A 20,473-nucleotide genomic window follows, 5' to 3' on the forward strand; every position below is an offset into this window, starting at 1 on the left:
GAAGCCTGGTTCCACAAATAATCAAACTATGTGGGTCCATGCAAAAGTTATGTGTTCATTAGTACCATAGATATTCCCAATGAACCACAGGGCTTTCTCTCCAAAGTCGTATACATTTAAGAAGAGCCAGTCTCTGGTAGTTCTTTTCCCATCTATTAGAAAACCCTGTTAACAGAGTCCATTAATGATGTCTACATAATATTCATTATAGTGGCAACCTTCCTACCTTCTGAAAGCTGTTAATGCATCTAGGAACATTTTAGGAAACCGCATGCTGTAAATATATCGTCCGTACTTTTGTAATTGAATTCATAGATCAAATATTGCATTTTTTATTTTAGATTTACATTTTTAGTTACATGAATTAATTTTTAGCTAAGCCTGTGTGTTATGATTTAATTGCTTTACAACATCGATAAGAGGCAGTCATGACCTATATCACTAAAATTTCAAGTAATAATTAAATTGCAATGGCTGTTAATTTTCTAAGAAATTGCCTTAGTTTCTTTGCCAAGAAGAGTTTGTTACAGCAGAAGAAAAAAGGACTTAATGTAATGTAATTTTCCTAAGAATTCAAAAGGACTGAATTGGAACTGAAGGCTGATGTAAAACTTTGACCTTTCTGACATTTATTTGAATGAAGCCCATATAAATGTCAAATATCTGCCAACACCATTTCCACATTTCAGGCAACCGCTTCTTTTACAATTTTCAGAGAGAGCTTGGGAAGTAAGATTTTTATTATTTTTTTTAATTATAGTAATGATAGGAAATGAAGCATTTCCCTCCAAAGTGACAGGGGCTGAAGAGAGAAATATGGAAGAGTTACCCCTAGGATTTTAAAGACAGGAACTTATTTGGCAACTGAAATTTTCAATTAGCAGTGAATCACACAATCCTTACTCTTCCTGTAAAACAGATAAATATTTCTAAGTTGAATATTTATCTCACATAGAAGTTGAGGACAAATTTGCTCGGTGGTATAGAGATAATAGTTTGAGAACAGAACCACACTCAGAACTGTACGCAGTCCATAGGCTTGGAAACAGCTTTGGCTGAGAAAAACACCTCAAATGATCTTTTTTCTCCACAATGTCAATATCACCTCACCACAACAAAGCAGAAAGATTACATATTTGGGCAAGAAAACCTATCTGATAAATCATATCGGAGATGAGGGAGATGCCATGTGTGAAACAAAGGGTAAATTTTTTAAACCCACAGTATTTAACCAGCAGACTGCTAACCAATGCAAAACATTGTTCAGAAGTATGAAAACACTGGGATGCAAACATATTTACTGCCTAATCTGGTTATTTTCCCAAACATATTCTATTATTCTGCTTTGTAGCTCTAGCGAATTTAAAACAAATTCCTTAGAGTGAGAATTTTGGGTTTATCTAGCACATAAACTCAAGACAGCTTAGGTTAAACCCAATCAACTTTGTAGCCAAAGTAATTCCTGAAAGTATTCCCATTCAGTACTCGGAGTCAGACACCAAAACAGATATTTAGTTGTGTCTTTTGTCATGGAAGTTTCTTCATAATAATCACACAGTACTATATGACAAAGATGAAAATTAGTCTCTAGGGTAGCAATAAAATCTCATTTTATATCACGATAGCATCTCTATTAAACAAAGGACAGAAACATCCCTAGAGGTGGCACTGTAAGCCACAACTTCTAGCTTTACACGAAGTTATATATAGCAATTAAAATACTATGCTTAAGATAAAATAACATTTTATGCTACTTCTGGAATGCAAATTTGTGTTATTCAGCCTCAGCTTACTTCCTCTCTAAGCTCCCACTGTTCTGTTATACAACAGATGTGTCAAGCAAATAATTTAAAAAGTATTTTTGCATGATATATTTTGAGTTCTATTTTTACCTTTTGTAGACAGGAAGCCCGCACTGCAATTTAATAGTATGTGGCAAGTACAATATCATAATTAGGAACTGACATTAACATATTTGGAAACATAAAAGTGAATTTGGATCACTTAACAAAGAATATATATTTGTTGTAGATTTCATTTTAATTATTTAACTACCATCTGTGCAATCTTTTCTCTACCAATACTAGATGCTAATATCCTAAAATGAATAAAGCTATCATCTTTGCTAAGCAACTAAGAAGAGAAAAGAAAGTTGCCAGAAGAATGTTAGAAGATCCTAAAAGCGAATGGTATAACAATGAATGCTAATGGCTACTGATGAGTAATAGCAGATGTCTGAAGCTTGCCATAATGTTTATGATTCAGTGTATTGATACAACTGGTTACGCCTTTTCTAGAAGTAAGTAACTAATTCCCTGCTAAGTTAATTGCCTGTAAGCGTTCAGACCAAATATTTAAAATCTTGCTTCTCTTTTTCTTTCGGTACTTTGAGGACCTAAATTAAAATCAGTGCAACTGATATCATTTAGAAGATCAATCACTTGATAGACAAAAATATGGAAATTTCTACCAATATCAATATTTGAAAAATATCATTTGCACTTGCGTTTTTCTTTTTGCACCTGGATAACTGTATGTATGGGAAATGGAGGTCAAAAGTCCAGGTCCATTATATTATGCTTGCAGGATTTTCCCCAGATGGAGCTTATTGCAAGCTGTAGCCACAACGGTACAGTATTACAAAGCTAAGAACACCGTTATCAAATATTATCACTACACACGGGAATTGTTTCCAGTGTCAAGCATCCTTTTACAAAACAAGACGACACATTTTTACATGCAGAATAGTGGAAGGGTCAGTGTAGATTTGCTTACCTGTGGTTGACCTGATAGTTGAGGTGATGTTGGAAGATGCCATCGCAGGTATACATTCATCATCTTGGGAATAGCCTGCCTGAATGGCACGCAAGTAACTGTGGCTTCTTGTTCGGAAACATCCAGGGAGGTCAAGGGCATCCATTGCCTGAGCTTCAACTTCACTAAACACTGATTCACACACCGATTCAAATTGCCCATTAACCTCTGCTTCACTCATCTGAATAAACAACAACAATGCATTTGATTTTTGACTTGCTTTTTTGTGATCATCACGGCCTCAACATCTCAAATGGACACCTGTACATTGATGAAGAACTGTTTTAGCAAATAGTTAAAATGTAGTAATCCCTTCTGATCACATTCACATTTTTTTAAACTTACATCAGTTCTTTATATGTATATAATAAGTACATCACACATGCCATACAATTAATTTTACATTTAATATCTTTGGGCATATTCAGAGGATTGCAAATACATGATTTAATGGTAATCAACAAGATCACTCTGCACTGATAGAAATCCATTTTCTGTCAGGATAGGAGAAGAGAAAACAGCTACACTAATATTAGCCCTCAAAAGGTGAGGGTGGATTGCCTGTGTTCCTCGCTTATCAGCAAAGTTCCTACTCATGTGGACATTTAGCCTGTGTGGTAGGTTGTTATCTTCCTTTCACTGTAAAGGGGCTCAAGGAAGTATCTCATACTTGAAGACATGTAAGTTCAGAGGTTCTGAAAGGTTTGAGAAATACTGCATCTAGAGTTGTGTCCAGTGAAGCACGTGAAAGAATAACCGTTGTCTCAAATAGAGTGAAAAGTGGTCAAGTGAGAAAGTAATGCTTTGACCACCTTTACCTAAGAAGCGCCCTAAACCAAACTCATTCCCTTCTTAACTGGGTTAGCCATTCCACTACCACGGAAAAACAGTGGAGATGCAGCCGCTACTGCTGCCTCTTCTTCAGCAGCATTATTTTAAGCCTGAGACTTCTGCCACCAGGTGTGCTGAGGAGCCCTGCCTGTCAGAGCACCCTAGATGTGCCTACCTGCATCACCTACCAGGCTGGCCCCTTGGGGGATTTCAGCATCACCCTCCAGCTCCCCACAGGGCTTGGGCAGGAGCCAGCATCTACCTGCTGACCCTGTCCTGCAGGTTGGGCACGACACAAAACTGTAGATTTTTAGATTGCTTCACAATAAAAAAGGTTTCGGCAGGCTGGCCAAGCCCAGAGAACCTCTTGGTAGGGAACCGTGTATTGCAGTTTTGAAAATGGGTGCCTAAATTCTACCTAGACAATTCTTAACAGGTTCTCTGAAGTCAACCCTAACTACCTGTAAATGTAACCAAATAATTCGAAATTATATTTATCCAAAATCAGGTAGGAAGTTAACATTGTATGGACAATACATGTCATTCTGATATGTCCTCCTAATAATAATTTATTTAAAAAGAGAGTGCTAGAAGTCAGAATCAGTATAAATACCAAGTTAAATTCATAGCTTCACTAAACAGCACATCCAGTTGATACCACTTTTTTTATACGTCTGCTGAGTGCATTTTTCATTATTACTGTTCCTAGTACATTATTCATTATGGAAACAGAGTGAGTGCAAATGTTGCAAATGTTTTAGGATTTTGATTAAGTAAATGGAAATTTCATACGGAACTTCTGATGATAATGAATAACTGATATTTTAATTTCATGTAAGACATTTTGGCTACTAAATATCTTCTGAAATAAATTACATTACCCTTCATAAAATTTGCTTCTAATAAAGTTAAGTAGACTAATGCAATCTCGAAAAGATTAAAAAAAATATTTTAGGCTGAAATATTTTGCATACATCATTGATCAGGAAATTTATGGTAATGTAGTCCATAAACAATTTAAGTCCTAACCACTTCTTTCAAACTAAGGTCATTGACAATAGAAAAATAAAATTTTTAAAACTTAAATTAAAATAAAAACCATGGAACCCAGCGTCTTTCTTGACTTCACCCTTGGTCAAGAGTGAGAAAGGAAGGATTTCACACACAAAAAAAAGGCATTAACAATATCACAGATCATACAAAATGCTATTATGTAAATGGACCAAGAAGATGATGGCCTCATGGAAAAAGAAAAGGGAACAGCAAAGTTCAGAACTTGTTATTTTAATACATTTACTCAGTGTATTATCTATTAAATGCATTTATTACTGGTGTGGAAAGAGCTGGACTGTGAGGTAGGAAGTATGTGGTTGACACAAAATGACGTAGGTTAGTGAAGACTGAAAAAGAAAGTAAGGAACTACGTCCAGCAGGTTTAGTTAATCTGGCCAATTGAGCAATCTACCTGCAAATGAAATCTATTGTGGACATCTTTCCAGGTAATGCACATTGGAATGAAGAATTTTAACCACTGCTGAAACCAATTAGTCATTATGGACAACTCAGTGAACATCTCCATGCACAGACGTGGTCAAAGAGGCAGAAGGTGTTAGAGTAGTTCTATATTACAGCATTGTTAGGTGACAGCAAACAACACTCGCTTTGAATGCAGGATCGAATTCTTGTGAAACTTTCTCAAAACCAGAGTGTAATAAAAATATAAAATAATCGAACCAGGGTAATGGCAAACCAAGGCATGAGAACGATGGGGACAGGTTTCACAAGGGAGCTATATAAAATAATGAAAGGTTCAGAAAATGACTGACTGTTTAATTCTGATGTGTGCTATACAAGATTGTACTTCATTTACCCCACATAAATTAAGGAATTTGACCGAAGGGCATTAGTCAGGCAACTAGTCCCTCCCAACTCTCTCCAGTCAGTGGAGACCGACAAGCATTTCCAGAGGGCTCTCAGCCCACTTGGGATGTGCATTGTCCTGGAAGAAACTCTTTCACTCCATTAACTACAGAGGAAGCTTTAGTTGTTGCCTCAGTTAAAAGCCTCAAGTTAGATGAGTTGAATCCAGGCCTGAACAGCCATGCAATAGAAATTCAATGTGAGTGAATATAAAATTGCTTTAAAAAGATTGTGTTTTTAGCATAACCATTGTATATAATTAGCTACACCCTTAGGTGTCTCACTAAATGGTCAAGGAAAAATAAAGTAACACATGTCTGAGAAAAGGGCAGGGCCCACCTGTCATGAAGCAACACAGTGAAGAAATGTCAGGACCAGTGAACATTACATAAGATTTCCAACGTTTCTAAAGTCCTCTGCTAAACAGAACATGCACATACTTCATACGGCTGCTTGCACTTCAGGCCTGATTCAGATCTGACTTCAACATGAATTAGTACTAACTAACCAACATAAAACCAACAGGGTGGAAAAATGTCTCTTTTCCGAAGTCCCCACACGTAGAATAATTGATGGGACTTCTTCTTTCACCCAAGAAGAGTGAGGGATTGAGTTCAGAGATGAATCACTGCTCCTTTGGAGCATAATTATTTCAATCTATATCGTAATCCGGCAACCCACATTTACTGAAGTCAGAGTAGATATTTTCAGAGGATGCGTATTGTAGGAGTGTGCCCCCTATGCTCAGTCTGAATCTTCTTCACATTTAAATATTTAATACAGACTGAAAATGAAAATACCAGTATTTAGAATTTTAATGAACAATTAAATGGAAAATATTATGTGTGATAGTGTCCCTTTGCTTCTAGCATTCAGTATTTTTCTTGAAATTTTGAACAAGGGTTACATTTCTTAGAACTGAGTTACTTTGACAATTCACATCCTCAGTTTGATATTAATTTAAAAAAACAAAAAACAAAAACCACAAAAAACTCAACCTAAAACCATCCACCAGTAACAACTCTGGCATCTGTGATTAACCTATAAGAAAAGTTATAACAAGAATTTCCCACCTGACTAACACAGCTGGCCTGACTGAGCGTGCTCACTGCTCTCATATAGCTCTGATTCCTTGAGCGAAACTTTGGGGAATTGTAGTTTGCAGAGGGATCCAGGTTGTGACCCCCAGGCACGTCACTTGCAGTTTGAAGGTAGCTCTGACTACAAAGGAAAGAGGAAGAAAAAAGGAGAGGGTGTGAAACTACAGATGGAATCAATTAGGACACTAAAGACAGTAATTTGTATGAGACTCACAAATCCATTCCCCAGGGTCCAAATCTCGCTCTCTATAAAGCATCATAGATCTGTTGTAGTCAAACGCACAAGCAGAGAATCTGTCTGCAGTTCTGCTGCCTAGATGACATACATTTTTAAGTCTTTGCTGTATTTAAACATCATCAGTCCTCCTGGCTATTGATATGGAATTTTACTAAAAGAGAATGTCTAGGTCAACAGGAACAAGAACCAGAGCTAAAGCACAAACCAAAGTAACTAACAATCTTTCTTCATAGATAAAATCTGCCACTTGTCATCTGGTTTTCATCAGGGTATTAGGCATCGAGACCTTTTATCTTCAAAGGACTGATATATTTTTGCAAAAGATCAAAATATCCCATGTTAAGCTAAAAATATAGATTAACAAGGTACTCAGAGCAACAGCACAAAGCTCTAGAAATGCTTTGCTTGCAACACATCTCCCGCTTTGGAGGACTGGGATCTTAACACCACACTGAGCCCCTTTCGGTATGCTTTCACTACAAGGGTATGTTAGTCTTCATGTTTTATGTTAACCATATTGATTATCATTCCAGGAAAATACATAAGCCTAACAAAAGAACAGTACTTTGCTTTGAATACAAAATTTTAAAAAATGAAAGTCGCAAACAAAGTTTACCAGAGTTCTCAGAACCTCTGAAAATCAGATTTTAGAAGGCACGTGACGCTCATCCCTAGACATAATTAATAATAAATTAATGTTTTGGAAAATATTGGGGTTTGTGTGGTAAACAGGCAGGTTTTATATTTATTCCTTAAATTTAACAGAAATTTAACAAAAACATAGTTTCTGGGAACAATAGATTTGTGCCAGTTGAATGTCTGTCCATATTGGCAATACGGTTATTTCAAGCTGAGCCGGCAGAATTACTCAGTCCAGCAGTGGCTGTGACACAAGCCCAGGCTGTCGGGAATTTCCCTGTGAAGGGGAAGCTTCCTCCCTGGAAGGACCAGATCACTCAGTGAATGAGAAAGCCACAGGTTCAATGCCTGGTGCAAAATGAGGCACAAACCGGGACCTTGTTTCTTAGACCATATATATCAAACGCTGAGCATGACCATAAGGCTGGTGCTTGAGGAAGGACTCAGCCTTTCTCACTAAGTGGACACAACCCGAGTTTGGGCTGGATGCAATCCCCGAGGAGCACGTGGGGAGGAATCTCAGACCTTTTATCATGGCTCTGACCAGAGCGGCAAATTGTGTTGAGCTCCATCTCCCTGTGTGGCCATGTCGTTTGATGTCGGACATGTGATGACCCAGGGTTCCCTCACATCACCAGCTGCACGAACAGATGGGATTTTATAGACCCTCCCCCGACCTTATACTTGGGAGATCCATTCTCAAGCGCTTCCATGTGTTCTCCCTGACTTGGCCATCTCAGCGTCAACACAGACACAGCCTTGCTTCCTCAACAGCATCTACCAATGGCTGGGCTATCTGCTCCTCTGAGACAGGCGGCCTTCTTCTTCTCCAGTAAAAAAGGCCAAGTTTTGTGTTCATCTTGGTACAAGGCAGGCATTTTTCTGAATTCTTAAGAAGTTTTCCGGGAGTAAAAGCACTTTTTTCTTCCTGTCTTTATTCAGTGCCTTCTATGGAATACCTCTGTAACCTCACAGCAGAGGTAATCTATGTAGAAACTATGCTAAAACTGCTAAAACCAAAACGCAAATCTATGAGATTGATGCAGGCATATGATCAGAGGTTAATTAAGTCATTACGGTCAAAGTGGTTTGCAGATTATCATATCTATCTGATAGTGGCTCTAATTTGGTTTCAGATGATGAAAACAACCGTAGCAGCATTTTTTTGTTCCCATAGGTATGAAGATAAGTATAATAGATTAGGCGAAGTGGTGTAGAACCTCCCCATCTATATCAGTTGCTGGATGTAACTAAACCTCCTTTCCTCTCTAGGCAGCAGGCTGATGACTGTCACCTGCTTTGTGTCATGCTGATTCTTTGCACATGCTTTACTAAATCTGTCTGGTATTGTTAATTTAGTATTTTTCAAAACAGATGAGTCCCCTCTGGACCTTCTGCTTGTCATCAGGTGGCAAATCTGGGATTCTGAGTTCAGAGACAGTTTGCAAAAGAGCTGTTTCAGGTTTCTTCATTAAAACACGGGCCACGTTAAGAAAAGATAGAAGCTACAGAATGAAACTATAAATTATTAATTATTTTATAAACAACTTAAAAATTAATTACTTTAAACTGGCTCCTAATAACTGTCTCCTTTGCTAAGTAATGCTCAACAACCTAGTATTTCATCATGCACATACCGGTTCCTTGTGAGGTATTGCTATCATTAAATACAACCAACAATTTCTACAGCAATAATTTATTAGGGGAAGAAGCTTGTTATTCCATGGTACTGTTAAGCAGCTGAATTCTGATGGATGTGTTTGGACATTACCTGATAGTTAAATAATTTTTCATTTATCTGAGAAGAGGAATTGATTCATAGGACTGTAGCAAAAATAAATGTTACATATATTAGGTTGTAAAAGCAATTTCACATCCATTTGATTAATACTCTGAAATTTTTCTGATAAAAAGAAAAGATTAGTTTTAATTTCTAAGATATAGACTCAAAGTTGTCTTCTAGGATAAACGTGTCAATGCATGGTAAAAATGATGACCTTGCTATAAACATGATCTAGACCAAAATGCCATAGATCCAAAAGTTACATGGGGAAGTTGCTCTCAAATGTTGTAATCTATTGCTCAAGGAACTTTCAGGCTTGTCAACAACGCTACAAAACACACACCAAATGTGACAGTGGTAAATGCTGGCTTTTTAGTAACATCCACTCCATCTATAAGCTTAGGAACAAAATTCTTGACCATTTCCAAAACACCACAGCTCTATCACTTTGATAAAAGAAAAGAATTTTCTTTTTTGCTCTGTAGTAGATGATCTTATATCTCAGCTGATTACTGAAGAAGGGCAAGACCAGCACGAGCACACAAGATGGTTTGACAGTTCATTTCCAAGGCCACAAACCCAAACATTAACATCGAGGAGGTGACTCTAAAGTTCAGTACTATGGAAAAGGAGGAAGAGAATGAGACTAACAGGAAAAAATAAACTGGTATGTCCGTTCTCTTTCCATTTGCTTTTCCAAAGAGACAAGGTCTTAGGAATAGATTCCCCTTTAAAAGCTTTTTTGCCATCAAAAAAGGTTGCTTTGCCTTTTTCATTGGCTTCAGAGGAAGTCCAGGGCAGCTAGGAAGAGGTCTTAAATTTGAGATACTTCTCATCTCAGCTGCAAGCAAGACTCAAAGCCTAGAGAAAAATTTCGGGAATAAGGTAGTTCCATGTAATGACCTTGCAGCTCTTGAGAATGCTGCTTTAGGACTCCCAGTGAAGATAGCTAAATTTGCAACAGCGCTTTCGATGCTCAGCAGATTGCCTTAGTGTATTCGGGGAGGAAAAATACTGTTCTATAAGCACATAAAGTGAGCTATAGCATGGCATGCTTATCTGGGACAGTATATCTGATAGCATATCGGGGATAGCATGTCAGCCTGATTTAGGGTGAACGGGAAAAAGGTTAGGCTGCATATTCCAACAGCAAAAATTAGGTAGAGAATAAGGGACGAGGCAGCAGTCCAAAAAACAGTTCCTGCTTAGCAGTTTTTAAGAGTCTTGCATCGCAGCCTCGCTTTTCTTGCATTCCTCTAGTCTGCAGAAACTCAGAATATGAGATCCAAATCTCATACTCCCTGCTGCTCCTATCTGAAAGCTGCCCCTTCCTCCAGCCCCAGAACTTACATTTACTGAAACGCCAAAGTACAGGTCTCCTTCATTCTTGACCAACCCAGATCCTAATCCTTACTGCTCCCTAGAACCCTCTTAATTCCCAGCTCACAGTTGTCCCGCTCAAGATCTTCCAAAACATCATCAGAGAAGCCAGAACTGGGCCACTTATCCTACTTCTGTCCTCTGCAGATTTCAAAAGTTCCCTTAACACCCCTATCCACCAGCGGAGTCCAGCTCACCCCCGCTACAGCCACCTAATCTTACTCCCTCCCTGGGGAGTAAGCTGGCTTTCACAAAAGCCTTTTTGTACGAACTAACTGTTCTTGCCCACACCTCACCAAGAATGAAATTTAAGAGCAGAATGGGGGAAAACAACTGCTGGAAAATACCTGTTACTTAAGCCCTAGAAGCAACAAGATGTGTTTAAAAAATTATAGAAAAGTAAAACAAAACAAGGACAATTGTTTGTCTCTGACTGCAGAACACAAATTTCCTTCTGCGTTTTGCCACATCTTGTAGCCACCCTTAACAGGACTCAGTACAGTGAAAACATAGGAGGAAGTTTAAGTTTACTTATATTGTAATCAAAAAGCATTAGATAAGATTTGTCAAGAGATTTCAGGAGATGGAAGAGCACATCTACATCTCCTTATCTTTTCCTCACTTACGCCATTGTAATAGAAGACTTGTAAAACTAGAAAGCTATTTAGAACATGTTTTAATGAAAAGAATAATCACGTAAGCTAATCCGATAGCTGCAATCAAGCATTAACTAAAGATAAGGGAAGGACTCTTGTTTCCTCATCTTTAGCCATCTATTATTTAGCCATCTATTTCCTCCTCTGTTAACTGTGTATTTTCAAAAGAAGTCAGATGCTTACTTTAGCTTACAGACAGTAAATAGCTAACTTTTAGGGTGTTTTTTTTCCTGCATTCTATTGTTTTATGTAACTTTTGGCAGGCTTGTATGACCATGGATAGTGTCTGAGGCAGCCCAAAGGTTTCAGCATCTAGAGCTGGGGGATTTGTGTCATTCCCGCTGCGGTCTGTTACCACAGCACCTGGCACCACTCACTCGAAGTCTATCACTTTGTGCAGCACTCAGCCCATGCTTTGTCCTCACTGAGTTCAGATCCTGATGAACACCGAGGACGTGTTTCCTGAAGCCACTTGTCATTGCTGTATGACGAGTATTACTGCAAGCTAGAATTACAACACGCAGTACTTCACCGTGACTTATGCAACCGCTGCAGAAGACAAATCTTTTTGTCACTTGGTGAAAAGATATGTATGATAGTAAAGCAACACGGATTCACTTTTAGGGCACCTCGAAATGTGAGATTTAGAGGCTGACATGGTTTTACAGCTTATAGCTAAGCCGTGGTCAAAACAAAACAAAACAAAGAAACTCCCTAACTTCTCCCTACAAACTCAGCTTCCTGAGCAGCAGTCAACACTAGTGGGAACATGAGGTGTATGACTCCGGAGAAAGGGATCTCTGTCACACTGCTTTTTTTTTTTCCCCTGTCTGTATTTTATTTTCTAATAAGTGATTGATATCATATACTTTGTCGTAAAGCTAATACCTTTGCTCAGAAAAGTATGAACATGATGCCAACAACGCAGCAAATGTCATATGCTTGTCAAGGTCATTCTTTGATCTACTCACATTCAAAATAGCAAACACTCCCCAGAGTACCTGTTCTTTGTCAAATGTTCAGCCACCTGTGCACCCTGGGTCAAGAAGGTACCAAAAGTGAATTTAAATCTTCCTAGGCCTCCAAAAGTTGCAGCAAGAAAGTCACCTTCTGACTCTGAATAGGTCTATCAGGTTTATTAAGGGAGCACCAGATATAAAGAAAGTCCATTTTCCATCAAATTAATTTTTGGAATTGTAATATTCTAAAGTTGTACATTTTATTTCCATGATCATGCCTGCATTTGTCCAAAAATCTCTGAATGAATAGGAACATTAAAGAAAGTACAATCACTTCTGTTTAAATCAGTATATGCAATTCAGAAGTATCATTCTGGGACAAAAAGATAAAAATGGTAAAAGAATTCATCTTGGGCACCTAAAAGGGAGGTGCATTAGGATTAGCATGGTAGCATAAGTTATCAAACCCTATTTTATTGAGAGATTTGCATTTCAATGGATATTCATTTCTCTATCTGGATCTATCTTAACTATGTCTTTGTAGGTACATGAAATAACTCATCGACCAGAATCTAATGATTAAGCTTAGCTCGCGGTGCCATTGTACAGCAGCTGCAAGTCATACTGTGTCTCTGCGGATCCCTGCTGAAGTCAATAGAGCTCTGCAAAGGGGCACAGATGTGCCTGCGTGCAGCCCATTGGAGAACTCGGAGTATCGACATTAAGTCTCATTCTCCCTTCGGAATAGCGCAGTTAGTCTGGGTCTTTGAAAAAACTGAAAGTACACATAAATCTGGTGAATTTATCTGTAGCGAAGAATTTCTTTTCCAGTCTTTGCCAGACTGGAGCTTCTCTTTGATCAGTGATAGATAGGAGAATTTGGGCCAAATTAAATTTTTAAGATGCCTATATTTTTCATCATTGACCCATAGCCTTTTTTTAAAAAGGCGCCTGAAAGATATTGAATGTTTGATTGATTACAGGAATATGTTGGGAAAGAGGTGGAGACTGCTTTTTCCATCCTTATGAAATGCCTACTAATCACTGGTAGGAGAGAACCTTTCTCCTCGCTAAGTATTTAGGGATTTTGTGCAAAATGACCCAGAAGAGAGTGAGGGGAAGTCACCCAGAATAGTTAAACAGTCTGGTGGTTTGATCACTCCTTGCAAAGATACAGAGGACGTAGGCTCAATCAAGCCTGTACTCCAAATCATGCAGAATGTGCATGTAATACAAAAAGTCTGGTGTGGGAAATCTACACTCAGAGCTATTGTTTGAAAGAGGTGACAGATGTGCACATACAGCTAATCCTGAAAGTCTTGTTCCAATATCCTATTTTGAGCTTGCCCTGGAGAGCAGGCAGCGAACTGGTCAGCAACAACAAAACTCAGGCAGATGTTATGGCAAAAACTTAGAGGCATTTAAAGCATCATGTAGCAGTTCAGCAAATGGATCTGAGGATCCAAGCAGAACTCAGATACTGGATATATGTTCCTAAATCCCTTTATGGAATTGAAATATTCATCATTTTCTTCAGGAAGCAATCTCACTTTTTTTTTTTCTTTTACTTGCTTTTGGTACATATACATGTACACATGCAAAAAAATCGTAATTAGGCAAAACAATGTAGACTACAGACCATCAGGACTCAGTAAAGCATCTGAACATGAGCTTGATTTAAACATACAAGAAAGTCCATTAAAGCCAATAGGTCTTAAGCAAATAAGTGAACTTCTCATGCTGAAGTTGAAGAAAAAATGACACTACATAATTCCTGGAGAAAAAATACAGTTGAACTGGGAGAAGTGAAAATTTATACATTATTTCTGCTTTTTAATCAAAAGCACCTTAATTTTCAAATCCTTGCTGAAAGAAGTGTTTCTACACGCAGACTTTATAGTCTCACTTAGTTTTTATTAAAAACTAAACAAATGAGAAAAGCAGCTCTTGATCCTTTTCAAATAACAAGTAACATACATACTTGTTGAAAGCAGAGCGAGTAAGTACCAGAAACCAGAAACATATCTTCTCTCGGATCTCAGTATTTGTGCTTGTGAGACTGGCCTGAATCTTGCTGCATTTTCACCTCAATCCATCACATAATTGCATCTTTCTGACAGAAGCCTGCTTTATTCCTGAGAAGACTCCGCACTCTCTTCAGAGCCTAAGGATCCCCTTTCCATCCCTAATCCAGGGTGATACGTTTCAGCCCTACAACATCAAGCTGGGATTCGCTACAATGAGGCAGGACATCTGGGCTCAATCTCTCCCCGGGTTTCACACTACGGTACTTCTAAGAGAACAAGGTACCTAACACTGCCTACGAGCATTTCCTATCATTCTGCAAAGGAAGAAAGGATGGGGAAAAACCGTCTTTCTGACCCTGCAAAAGATACTTCCTAGGTAGCCAGATGACTAGCTGCCCTTCACCAGCCTTCCCTCTTAACCCTGTGGACTAATCTAACCCAGATCCTATCGACTGCAGCAGAGAACACTATCCCTGTGCCAGTGGCCCACTGATTGCATTATTAGTTGATAAGGCTTTGTAATTAGCCCTCAAACTCTCCTCAGTAAATCTGCAATTTCACCCCTCAGAGACTCTGAGTAGATGCTACTACACTATGGGGCCTCAGAAAGCTACTAATGAAGTGTGTAATGAGGCTTTTTAGAGTCAGAAGATTGAGGAAAAAAACAAAGATAAATAAAAAGCATACAAAAGATGAGGGTTACTTTTCTAGTGATTCTTCCCATCTCTTCTATTGAAAATATTTCTCAGGAATGGCTTCAAAACCATGCCTAATTTAAAACACAGAAGAAGAGTTAATGGTAAATTGAAGTTTACCCTTAAAAATTAAAAAAGGCTTGCATGGCTGGTGTGCAGCAATGGGTAGCATCGAAATAGGACATTAATTTCTTTAGCAAGGAAGCTGTGCTTAAACTCTCAATCTGTGACGTTTTCGCAGCACACCCATTACTCCACACGTGCACACTCACCTACAGCCTGCAATATCAAAACTTCTCTCTGTTCACTTACCAAGTGGTATTTCTCTAGGAGAAATACCCACAAACTTGTCCATCACTAAATGATACGGCGGCGTCACTCTTATAAGCAAAGATGGATGAAAAGACAAAAGTTTGGTCTCAGGCAGAGCTTCCAAACTGCTCATTCGGTTTTCTCTTTTTCGTGGCGTAAGTGTGCTATGGTTCGCACAAATGGTTACAAATGGTAGTAATTTTTTTTTTTTTAATGGAAATTTCCCACATGTCTTAGAGGAGACTGTGCTATTCCATGATTTCTGCTGAGCTGAGTTAAGTGCTGTCAGATCTTCTTGTTGCAGTTTAACCCCCTTGCTATGTGCTTTGGCAACGTTTTTGCTGCCGTAAGATCTGGAGAACAGAACATGTGGACATGCCTTGGGTCACAGCCCAGATATTCCTTAAGTCAGCATAAGTTAGTAAGGCCACAGAGAGATGCAATCGCTCACTCTGAAAAGGGGAAGGGCAGGGAAAGGTTATTTTTAATTCGGATCACTGCTTTGATCTGGTTTATCATAAGGCCAAAAAACACTTGTGTCGCAACCATTTCAGGTCATACTTAGGCATATTAGCTTAAACTACTGAAAAAAGTGGTTTTGCATTGAGATACCAGACGGTGAAGTAGGGTGGCTGAAACAGAGACGCAGATTGCGCTCTGCAAGCGTGCTGTGGGCTTTAATACCATCCAACGCAAAGGTGTTAAACACTCGAGGTGGGTACGGCCGCTTTCTCTGTGAACACGACTTGGAGTTTGAGACACTCACTTCCATAGAGGGGCCATAACCTGGCAGAAGTTTAGATGGAGAATATAGCAAGACAAATCAAAGCACCACTGGTCCTATAATGTGGCAGTCCACCAAATAATTTGTGCTGTGGCAGATTTCCTTCCTCATTGAAACCCTACATTTTTGTACGACCTGTCTGCTCACGTGTCTTGCTGCCTGCTCACCCATCAGCTTAAGGTATCTGGACTACCAGCTGCCATTAGAGGGCCACAAAACAACAGTACACATTGCTGTCACTGATTGCATTTTATTGTAGCTTAACCTATTTCATCCTCCTGTTTGCACCATCTAGTTTCCCATGAGTCACTTCAGAGCATAATGGAAAACTTCAGCACAGCACGACTATTCATTTGCGTGAGTGATACCAGTATGATCTTCAAATAGAGTGCGTTAACTTTGGGGTAAATGCTATTGTTATGCCTTTTGAGTAAATGGTTAGACAGTTTTCAGAGTCTTTCGCAACACTTCAAAAAAGAGATACTGAAAATGGAACTTGCTGTTTCTACAGTGCTATCCTCTTCATTTACATAATCGGTATATTAAGTACTCTTTTCCTGAAAATGAGAAGCATCAAATAACCGGAACATTATCTTCAGTCATAGAATTGTTTTTCCATCACATACTCCAAAATTCTTGTTCTCTTTTCAGCTTTCCTTTCCCGATCCCAGTGTCTCTGATGCTTCCATCTCTCAGCTTCGCCTGCTTTTGCCACAAATACAGAGAAATGACATTTACTGGGTTGGAAGGATACCCTCACAAATCATGTGGGGCAGTCTCTCTTCCAGGACTGCACAAAACGGACTTAGGGCAAACATTCCTTTTGTTTCAGCTACCAGTTGCACAAACTCTTCAGCTGTTTTGACCTTTATTCTAATGAAAATACCTAGCAGCATGCTACCTACCTTCCACAAGCTACCTTTTGCCAGCTACCTTCCAACACAGTTTAACTCCAGCCCCAGCGGCACCGCAGGACAGCGGAAAACAATGGACTGAATTGAAAGGGCTTGCATTTCACCTCCAGAAGACCTGTATTTGTTCATAAGATACCAAAAACGACATCCAAAAGAGTCTGTACGTCTAAGCATAATGCAAAATTAAAAAAAAAAATAATAAAAAGTTTAATATTTTTTTCTCCTGGGACTGCTGGGAGTCAAAATAATTTCCACAATAAATGGGATTGCTGGCACCATTCCAAGAAAGAAAAAAGTTGGAAAGGAAGCAGATTCAAGTATGTGTCCTGTCTCCACCACAGCAAGCCTTATTGCATTATATTTCACTCAAATGCAATTTAATAATAATAATAATAAATTACACTGGCCTTCAACTTAATGTTATAGGACTAAGTAGTGCAACATACTATTTAGTCCTTTGAAACAGCATTCACAAAGAGAGAAGTGAAATGCATTTATCTTCAGTGAGTCATCTGGGTATTTAGGCGCATTTAATTTTTGAAAAATCCAGCAAAAATTTGAGTCACTTTGGCTATAGCTATATTCAGAAATAAGCTAGGTCTGTTACCTGACCCTTCGGCAAACTGACCTGTAGGGTTAAACTTCCTTGCCCTACAGAGAGGGTGGCTGCGTCCAACCGGGCTAGTCCCTGAAACGTGCCTGGGCACTACTAGAAGAGCCAGGTGGCCTCGGCTGGGAGCGGGCTGGGGGTGACGCTGGCTGTGCGAGCAGTTTGACTCACCAGAGGTGGTGATCAGATGGCAGCGGTTGAGCACGTGCCCTGCTTCGGCCATCTGCCTAAAACAGCAGCAGTCAGACCCTCCACTTCTTTTTTTAATCCCCACTTGGAGTAAAATATGCTCCTGTCCAAGAGTGACTTAAAAGACATTATTTCAGAATTTTAATGCTTCTGCTAAATCAGTTACATTTACCTACTTGTCTGTTGTTAAATAAAATTATTTATTCAGATACAAATATGCATTTTTATTGTTTACGAATTTTTATGAATTTTTAATGTTCAATTTGCTGAATCTTTGAGGAACAAAACCCGACAAAATAGGGCCTTACGTTTGCCAAAGTAGAAACAGAACTGAAATGGGAAAAAACTCCTTGCAAAGATGCCTGATAAAACTCAGAGGAGGAACATGCACACATGTCAAAGGTTTGTTGAAGGTTAAGTGAAGGTTTTTCTCATTTTCATTTTGTTCTATTCAGGATAGCGATAGAGGCTTATTCTTATGAAACCCATCTACATATGTTTTGCAGCCAACGCATGTTTTTATACCGACAAAATTATCAGTATTCAGGTTTTATTACAGGTTTACCGCTGCTCTGTGAGATGCCAGTTCCGAGCTATCCTATCCACCCAAACAGAGGGCTAAGAGAGCATAAGCCCCATTTTATTTCTGTGCATTAGCTCCCTCCACCATGGTAAACAAGCTAAAAAGCCGGTTAATGCAGCTGACATCTTGAATTATGTAATTTCTCATAATACATGCCAGAAATGCTATTCAGCCCTGCTATACATGCAGGAATGCTCTTCAGAACCTTGGCTTCTGGCTCAGGAGCGTGACCAGCAGCACAAAGGGTGCTGGGCGTGCAACAGGGATTACTGAGCCGCGCCAGAGGAGGAAGGCAGGCTCCATAACCATCATCCCTTGCTACATCCTTCATAGAAATCCTTCATGTGGTGAAAACCCAGGTTTAGGATCAGCACTTTGTACTCCTGTGAGGCAAGAAACTTTCTGTCTGCTTAAGGGCTGCTGAAATTTGGATATTTTTGCAAGACAGACATACAACAACCAGAATAGTTGTCGCATTTCTGCCTGAAGTTCACTGGAAAAAAAAAATGCATACGTTAGGCTGGGAGATTCAAGGCGCTGCCCCTCAGTTTAAGGGAAAAAACGAGGATTTAAAAGATATCTGCCAGCAGCAGCCTCACTGCTCAATTATTCCCAGTGCAGTGCTTGCAACAAATTCTCAACAGAGCCCCTAATAATATTTCACAGTATTACAAAAAGCTTCCTCCTTTTCCGACTGCAGCTAGTGGTAACTATGCCATTAATTCCTTTGGGACCATGGCCAGGCACAGCTGTGAACCCCCGTACGCTGCCTCAGCAGCGCACCCCTGTGTTGATCAATTCTGTTTCGAGCGGTGTATTTGCAATCCTCGGAAAACTGACAGAGGACACACCGTTTGCTATTGACCTGCTAGTAGCCCCCTGCCTTCAGGATTTAACAGATGAGAAAGACTTTTTTTCTCGGAACATATTCTTTGTTTGAATATGTACGTCTAGATGCTGTCTGGATCTGTTCACAGGCTGTGGGGGTCTAGGGCAGGCACTGAGACCTGCCACTCACCGCAAAATTCGTCCTGTTATCTACATGCTCTTGGGGAAGGCCCAACCATGGCCAAAACCAAAGAACAGAACAGAATACGTTTTATTTGGTGTAACTATTTGGAAAGTTAAAACTGTCTCTGAGAAAAGATTTTAGTTTCTGGTGCTAGTATGGACACGACACACCCTCCAAAACAGGATGGCTGCATCCAAACTGCTTTCTGGGAATAATCCCTGGCCTACACCAATGCCCAGAACATGGCTGGGACAGTGCTAAGAGACACGGACGACAAGTTTGCCAGGGACCACTCCAAAACCTTCTCAGTGTATACAACCAGGTTTCTTTACTCAGATCTATGTTCTGGAAATGTTTAATTTACCAGCAGGAAGGCAGCCGGTCGATGTGTGGAAGTCTGAGAAAGTCGACTATCTCCTCTTTCCCTGTTGCCTTCAGGAGGGTCACTCTTAACAAGCCACAGACATTAGATCACTCCCCCTTAGCACGTGTTATCCCACGAGGATAACTGCCCTTTTGCAGGACCCACAGCTCTCAGAGGCATTTACGAGAAAATCTGAGACTGAAGAATTCACAACATATGTCTCCACCACGGCTGAGATTACAGGCTCCACATCCTGAAAGACCTCTCCTCCCACTGACATGTACTCACAAGCTGAAAATTAACCATGTTTTTTGTTTCCTGGGGACTTCCTCAAATTTGGACAGAACCAGCTGATGTAGCCAGTGTGCCTCAAACCCAAAATTCATCCCAGATACAATGACTGAGGATATCAAAAATTCAAATGTTGCTTCCAATCGCTGTCATTAAGAACTCGTCTTTTCATCTTTGGAAATCAGCCAGGTACAGGCCTGCCAGCAATATTTATGCTATAGGCCATCACTGGAACTAATATTCTAGGAAATCCTTCAGATTCACGTTCAAAATTTGGCTCAGTTGCCTAAACATAGGTCTCTGGCACCCTTTGAGATGCCATAAGGTATCCTGCCTGGATTTTAGTCGCCGGTTGAGAGCAGAGACCTGCCA

At 39.5% G+C, this 20,473-nt stretch overlaps 1 protein-coding gene across 35 annotated transcripts in view; it reads right to left on the reverse strand.

Annotated features, from left to right (window-relative positions):
• Positions 1-20,473, reverse strand: part of DLGAP2 (DLG associated protein 2) — a 480,112-nt gene that overhangs the window by 61,355 nt on the left and 398,284 nt on the right. For all 35 annotated transcript variants that reach the window (XM_074581683.1, XM_074581678.1, XM_074581677.1 and 32 more), the window contains 2 exons: positions 6,639-6,786; positions 2,776-2,995 (listed from right to left, as the gene is read on the reverse strand). In XM_074581683.1, the coding sequence (XP_074437784.1) occupies positions 2,776-2,995; positions 6,639-6,786 (368 nt within the window). The remainder of the gene's footprint in view (positions 1-2,775; positions 2,996-6,638; positions 6,787-20,473) is intronic.

This window comes from Larus michahellis, chromosome 3, assembly GCF_964199755.1.
Source record: "Larus michahellis chromosome 3, bLarMic1.1, whole genome shotgun sequence".
In the NCBI taxonomy this organism is placed as follows: domain Eukaryota; kingdom Metazoa; phylum Chordata; class Aves; order Charadriiformes; family Laridae; genus Larus; species Larus michahellis.